This window comes from Gavialis gangeticus, unplaced genomic scaffold, assembly GCF_001723915.1.
Source record: "Gavialis gangeticus isolate Ggan-Ray unplaced genomic scaffold, GavGan_comp1, whole genome shotgun sequence".
In the NCBI taxonomy this organism is placed as follows: Eukaryota; Metazoa; Chordata; order Crocodylia; family Gavialidae; genus Gavialis; species Gavialis gangeticus.
The window spans coordinates 13,929,523-13,937,013 of NW_017729014.1; the positions used below are offsets into that span (position 1 = coordinate 13,929,523).

Sequence of the window (7,491 nt, forward strand, 5' to 3'; positions counted from 1 at the left end):
CATTATACTGAACTCATGTTCAGCTGTTTGTCCATTATGACCTTTAAATCATTTTCAGAGTCACTGCTTTCCAGGATACAATCCATTCTGTAGGGCCTGCCTACACCCTTGTTACCTAGATGATTTTGTATGTAGCTCTATTAAAAACACGTTTTATTGAATGGCTTTACCTGCCCTAATCCCTGTACCCTGTCCTTTCCTTCTGGGAGCAGACCTCTCCCCACCCAGCCCATCTGGTTTTCATCCAGGGAGTGCCCGACTGATTGTTGCCTGGGCAGCTCTCCCTGCAGGCTGTCTTGCCTTGCTCTCCTCCCCAGACTGCTCTAACAGCTCTTCCATGTGCTGGGCAAGATGCTCAAGGATACAAGCATCAATTCCCTTCCCTCCTGCCTTTATCCTCTGGCTTTAGCCCTCCTTGCAGATGCCCCATGCTAACTGGGAGGCTCCTTTGCCTCCCCCCACCCTGTGCTCTCAGCCTGGTGCTGCCTTTTAGCTCTCTCCCCTTCAGTGCCCTGCTTCTCCTGCCTCATCTGCTAAAACTATAGCTGAATAGAGGCCATGGGGAGCACCCCCAGTGCCTGTCACAATGAGGGCAGGGGGCTCCAGGGCACGCGAGCTCCCGGGCGGCTCTCTCAGCTAGGTAGAGACATTGCCTGATGAATGTTTAATGACGCGCCGCACCAGCTGAGGTCTCTGCGTCGTGAGCTGCTCCGTGAGCTAATCCTCCCCTGAGAGCTTTGCCCCATGGTGCGGGTTTGTGCATTGGTTGCTCTGCCGCGGCCCTGCCCGTCCTGCCTGGATGCTTTGCTGGCCCGAGGGAGCCGTGGGCGGAGGTCTGGAACGGGGGCCTGGCAGAGGGTGACTCTGTGCGTGACTCTTTTTGCAGATGGCAATCTCTACGCTGTCGGGGGCTATGACAGCTCAGCCCACTTGGCAACGGTGGAAAAGTACGAGCCTCAGGTAAACGAGAGAGAGAGTGTGCCTGTGCGGATGCATGGTTTGCCCATTCCTCTCCCTTGCTCCTCCAGACAGGACTTGTCAAAAAGGCTTGTAGGAAGCTGAATGCAAAAACCACAATGAGGAATGATCAAAATGACTAAAACCCTGTGGAACCTAAGTGCCCAAGGTCCTTTCAAGGGGGTTGCCAAGCCAGCTGAAGCATCTATTGCCCTATTGAGGAGCAATTTAAACAAATATCTGGCAAGATTGTGTCCTGGCTCTGTGTTTAGCTTCTATGTGTTTCTGCTATATGCAGAGAGACCTCCTAGAAAGGGCAGCTGTGTTGTGATGCCCCTCTCCAGTTATTTTGATGGCTGCATGCTGGCGATCCCAAGAAAACAGCTCTGGTGGCTAGTACAAAGCGGGTCAGAGACAAAGCTCTGAATAGAAAGCCTCCCAGAGCCTTTGAAAGGCAGGCTGCAGAGTTGCCTCCATACTGCAGATCTAGAAATAGATGCACGGCCAAACTGGACATGTTTACACGTGCAGTTAATCTGACTGAATAGACTGCAGCTCAGTTTGAGCCAAAGTAAATGAATCCTGACATCATTGTCTACATGTGTATTTAAGCACAGTAATTTCCTGTGGTGTAGGATAGTACCTGTGTCTGAAGGGACTGTCCTACACTGGAGTAAATGAATGTACTGCACACTAATTGTGGCACACATGTAGCTGGTGGTACTTTACTGCGCATTAAGTTAGTCCAGTGCTCTGTAAAGCGCACATGTAGATGCACCCATGGGGACTGCCTTGAATTTGAACAGGCTCCCAGCACGGAAACATCCGACAGGTCTATTGTTCGTGGTGGCAGCGCCCAGAACCTGCCAGCAGAGGGTGCCTCCGAGGTGTGAACTTTAAATATATATATTTTTAATTAGACCAGTTTTGTTGCCATAAGAAAACGAGAGGCTCTGAGCGCAGGTTTGGTCGGTTGTGTGATGGGAAAGAAGAGACACCCAGACGAGAGTTAAAGAAGGAGGAGTAATTGCTGCATCAAGTGGTGTCAGGGTGGCACCGAGCTGGACGCAAAGCTAATTGCAGTATAACCCCCTGTCCCCTGCAACTCCCTCTCTTGTCCTGAGCGCCTCTGCATCCCCAACAAAGCCTTTGCATAGCCACTGCCACCTTCCCCCTGTAGCTGATAAGAGCAGGCAGGAGGCTGCGAGCTGTTTTGATCTCTATTGCAATCCAGTTTGTGTGTTCAGGACCAGGCCTGCGTAAGGGAATTGAGAGCCCGTCAGTCTAATTAGCACCCCTGAAGCACCTGAACTTGCTTTGGCTGCCCAGGACCCTATCTCCTCCGAGACCCCTGCTGCCGGTGGATGGTGGGTCTCGCAGGGACCCTCTTGGACAGCTGGTGTGTGGTGTGCCCTGGTTGTGGAGCAGACATGACACAATCTGTGACAAGGCTGTGGTGCTGCCCCTGAATGGCTGGGGTAGGTGGATAACTTGCTGGCAGGAGTGCCTGGTATGCTGCCTTCATGGGCACTACCCCTCCCTCCCCTAGATCAACACATGGACCCCGATTGCCAACATGTTGAGTCGCCGGAGCAGCGCGGGGGTGGCTGTGCTTGAGGGGATGCTCTATGTGGCCGGCGGCAATGACGGGACCAGCTGCCTTAACTCCGTGGAGCGCTACAACCCGAAGACCAACACCTGGGAGAGTGTGGCGCCCATGAACATCCGGAGGTAGGAAACTACCATTGGATTTGGTGCGGGCTGGGGTGCTCACTCAGGCTGTTCATTGGTTGGCTGCCAGGACCAGGGGTGCACAGCCCCCAAGAAGGGTCCTTATGGCTTGGCTTTGTGAGATCCATGGTCCACTGGAGCACTTTACTTTCCAGCTGGTGCTGTGCAGGGGGGAACATGCCTAGCTTTGCCAATGGAGCAGGCAGGCAGCTGGGGCTACAGCTAACAGTCACTGAGCAGTTGTGTGGCGGTGGTGGGAGGTGACAGCTACCCCCTGGGAGAGGCATGCAGATGTTCTGCAGCCCAGGTAATCCCAGGCTGGCATCGGTGCCTCCTGAGTTCCCCCAGGGCAAGGGTGTTCCAGGAGCCCTGCTGTTTCTAACAACATACTGGGGTGACGGAACAGCTCCACATGCTAAATACCAGCTGTAGGGTATTTAGGTTCATGACTTTAATTATTTGAAAGGAGCATCAAACAGTGCTTGGCACAAGGGACCGGGAGCCAAGACACCCAGGTTCTAGTCCCGGCTCTGCCACTGAATCAGCATATGCCCCTGGGCAAATCACACAGCCTTTGTGCCTGAGCTGGGGAGCAGTCCTGGGCATAACCCTCAGGGACTAGGCCAGGGCAGGGAAACACCCCCCTTGTTAACGCGGTCCCTGTGCTGTCATCCGCAGAAGCACCCACGACCTGGTGGCCATGGATGGGTGGCTCTACGCAGTGGGGGGCAACGACGGCAGCTCCAGCCTCAACTCCATCGAGAAGTACAACCCCCGCACCAACAAGTGGGTGGCAGCTTCGTGCATGTTCACGCGCCGCAGCAGCGTGGGCGTGGCGGTGCTGGAACTGCTCAACTTCCCGCCTCCCTCCTCGCCGACGCTCTCCGTGTCCTCGACGAGCCTTTGACAAAGAGTCCGGTCGGACCTTACCTCAAGGGGCCTGGAGCGCCTGGTGCAACGCCAGGCCAGCCTGGCCTGACCCATGCAGCAGCCAGTCCCTGTAGAAGGGAGCCAGGGCGCCGGCTGCTGCCTCCCACCCCAGCCATTCCCCGAGCCCCTCAGGGACTCTCCCTCTCTTGGTGCACGCCCAGGGGGCTCAGAGGAAGGTGAGAACTGCACTTCCCAAGCGAGGCTCCTCTCTCCCCGTGTTTGTCGGCGGGGAAGGGGGATGCCCTCGGCTCCGTCCACACCCCTGCTCCACCGGTCCTTCTCCTTTTGTTTCCTTTATGGGCTGGCCCAGCCCCTTGAAACCATTGCTGCTTTTAGGGCTTCACGTGACCCGATGTGCTGCACGCTGGCACAGCCATGCTGGGGAGGAGCCAGGAACGCTTGAGCCCGGGGGGACGCACACGGCGCTCCCCTGGGAAAGGCAGGATGTCCCCCTGCGCCTCTGAATGCCACCTTAGCCACACACTCCTCGACCAAGCCCGTAGCGCACTGTTACAGACTCGGAGACCACCGCACGTCTCGCAATGGTGTCTAATCGATGCCTTAAAAACCCCCAGCTGGGGTGACAGGGCGGGGAGGAGGCGAGGTCTGGGCAGCGCATCCTGAACCCCTCTGCGTTTCTACCCTTTGCTGACCCCTGCCCCACACACTAGATCCCAGGGTGCCCATGCTGAGATGCCTCAGCCAGCTGGATGGATGCAACAAGTTCAACACCATTGGAGCCGGGACACTCCACGGTTACTACAGACTGTCCTTAGCCTCTTGGTTGGGAACAGCCCCATCCGTGTGCTATTTCCCGGTCTGCCAAGAAGGTCCCAGAATTGCAGCAGGACTTGGTTACTTAACAATAACACTGTGGCCCTGGCTGGCAGGGCAGGGCTGGGGGGAGCAGGGTGCTGCACAGCATTATTTATTTCATGTTTGCCTTTTTATTTAGATGCTAATCTTTTGATTTTAATTATCCATTCATTTTTTTTTTTTTTAAGTGATTCTGGTGTTCTCTGCCCCAGCCGCGTCTCCGCCATTGGAGGCACGAGGGGATGTGGGGAGTAAACCAGAAGGGCATTTTCTTTTATTGTCAATGAGACAATGATCATGGCTTGGAAGGAACTCTCTTGGGACATGTGTGTGCATGCATGTGTGTGGGGCCACGTGTTCAGTGAAACCAGCATGGACGGGACCACTTGCCAGTAGCAACTCCCTGGAGTCTTAAGCTACCACTTTAGTCAACTAACAGCTGAACAAATCTACACTGTAAACCACAGGTTGGTCCTCGTGGACTCACCTGTACCAGGGAACCTCGCGGGTGGTGGCTTAAGATCTGTTTTCACTGCATGGGCTGTAATTCGAGTGTGCATCCGTGCGCATGTGTGATTTGCCCTGAGACAAATTTATCAGGTGTTCTCCACGGTATCGAGAAACGGCTCAACCACTGGTACCTCAGCAGCACCAGACGGCTGCTCTGTGATTATGGCGTAGCTAAAGACTGTTTCACTGTTTGCTTCTTTTTCTTTCCTCACCTGAATCTCTTCTTCTCCACATTGCTTTAACTTACGGCAATACTTACTCGCCTGGATTTTCAGAAGGGACTAGGCATTTCTTTGCTTTTGGAGGTTTTAATTTGAGACAGTTTTTAAAGGGGCACGCTTTCTCATGGGGAGCGCATTCAGTATGTGATACAAGCTCATTGATGGTGCCTGAAGTTTGGCACCTCAAATCACTAGCTGCTTTGTAAAACTGAGACCACTGTCCCAAAAAATGTGGCCCAAGCTGCTTGGCCTGAAGGAGATTTTAGGCTTCTAAATTGCATTTTGAAGATCTCTGTTTTTCAGCTCTCTTTTTTAATTTTGCAAGTCTGAAGCCTTCACGTGGACTTTCCCATTCCTGCCTATGACACCGTTTTGATGTCCAAACGCTGATCACAAGGTGAAGTTACCTCTCTCTTAATGCGGCAATAGTGTTGACTTATTACACAGTCAACATTTTGGGTTAAGTCGGTCACCCTGTCTTGTCCAAAAATTGTGGTGGTATCTTCTGTTTCCTCCCCATTTCTCTAGGGGGGACATGAATGTGTGTGCACGTGTGTGTGCATGTATGCGAGAGAGTGCTAGAGAGAGATTATCTTGCTCCCTTTCCCACTATTTTTCTCACCGTACCCATGAGCCACATCAGGATCCCAGGTTTCAAGCCAATTCATGACAGCCTGCACCTCTGCCTCTAGGATCCTCTTTAGAGGAGGCACAAGAGAATCCTAGAGGACCCCCCGAAGCATCCGCCTTAAAGCTTCCTGGGCATCTTGGAGGCTAAAGGTGCTAGCTGCTGTGGCTTAGGAGAAGTCCTGGGATTTCAACTGTGACCTATGGGTAAGGCAGAGAAAGTGAGGGCCCTGCAGGCCAGCTTCTCCTACCTGTCCTCCTCCCAACATAGGAGTGGGCTGGCATGAGAGGAAGAACCATGGAGGGTACAGGAAGGGGTTGCTGAGGGTGGGCAAACCTTAGTTAAAACATAGGATGTTTGGGTTTTACAGCCACAGCTCAACCCCCTCCAGATGATGCCAGTGTTACTGTAGCACGAAGGGCACCGTTGGCAAATACTGTATTTATTTTAATGGGGAGGTGAGGGGATACACTGGCAGGGAAGACGTGGGGTGTCCTGTCCAGCCAGGGAAGGTGCTGTAGCTCTACCCCAAGTGCAGTGTGGAGCATCACAAGCAGTATGAATCCCTGGCAGGTGTGCCAGCAGTTCTCCAGCCATTGGGAGAGTGACTTTTATCAGTCATACAATCATTTTTTGGCCTACACGGTGGGGAGGATTTCTGCCAGTCAGGTCCCCAGCAAGAGTGCCCACTAGCCTGGGATCATTTGAGCCTCTTTCGTGAAAGGAAAGAAAGGAAAAATCATTTTACTGGAGGGATTTATTAACTATGCAGCCACCAACTGCTTTGCTATACTGGAACGAAAGGGGAAGGGCGGGGGCTGCCTTAGCACCGCTGAAGTCCACAGAGCTAAGAGAGATGTCAACCCCGGGGATCCAGTTCATACAAAGTGGAGGGGCTGGTCTCTGTGGTGTGGGGATGCCACGGATGCCAGGCGAATGCCAGCCCCCTAGGCAGAAGTGGTGGCCTTGGTGTGTGTGTGTGTGTGTGTGTGTGTGTGTGCGTGTGTATGGGAAGGGGAGCTGTCTGCTCTTTGTCACTTCTTTACCAGTATTAATTGGTCTCTCACACCAAGCGTCACTCATACGCGACTGAGGGACGTTCCTAAACCGCCAGCTCCGTCCTGCGTGGCTGCCATGTCTGCTGCCATGTTCCCCCCCAGGGAGCTTGTCACCGTGTCAGAGTTTGTAGCAAGCTGGCCCTGTCCCGTCCTGGCAGAGCGATTCACGTGGCCAGGCGGACGGGCAGACCCCGGTTCATCCCCCGTCAAAATGTCGTCGTTTTTATTTATATGTAAGTTATCTCGACTTATTTATGTGGAGCTCTGTGTTTGTTTGTTTTCTGAATTTTGCACTACTCTCGGGAATGGGGGGATACAAGCAATACAAGCCAATGTGTAAAATAAAGACGTTTTCTTGAATACTGGATCCTGCCCCGTGAAGCGCTTTTTTCTTTTCCCCTCTTCCCACATGCTTTAGGCAGTTCAGGAAGGGGAAATGAGTTGTCTGGATTTGGAGGAGTTGGGGCCAGAGCTGGGCATTTGCACAGACTAGAGCATGCCACCCCTGGCCCTGGTGGGCTGGAGTCTGGCCTGGATGGGAGGCAGCAGCCATCATCAGGGATGGGGGGTCTCTCAACCATGACTGCTCCTGGCTCATCTGCACAAAAGCTACAAAGGGGCTGTGAAGGGAACAACAGAG

The 7,491-nt window shown here is 53.5% G+C and overlaps 1 protein-coding gene across 1 annotated transcript in view; it reads left to right on the top strand.

Annotated features, from left to right (window-relative positions):
* KLHL17 (kelch like family member 17) overlaps positions 1 to 7,210 on the top strand; it is a 27,261-nt gene extending 20,051 nt beyond the window's left edge. Inside the window, exons 9-11 of the mRNA XM_019511793.1 lie at positions 887 to 960; positions 2,507 to 2,688; positions 3,367 to 7,210. Coding sequence (XP_019367338.1) covers positions 887 to 960; positions 2,507 to 2,688; positions 3,367 to 3,595 — 485 coding nt within the window. The 3' untranslated portion in view covers positions 3,596 to 7,210. The remainder of the gene's footprint in view (positions 1 to 886; positions 961 to 2,506; positions 2,689 to 3,366) is intronic.
* The last annotated feature ends 281 nt before the right edge of the window (positions 7,211 to 7,491 follow it).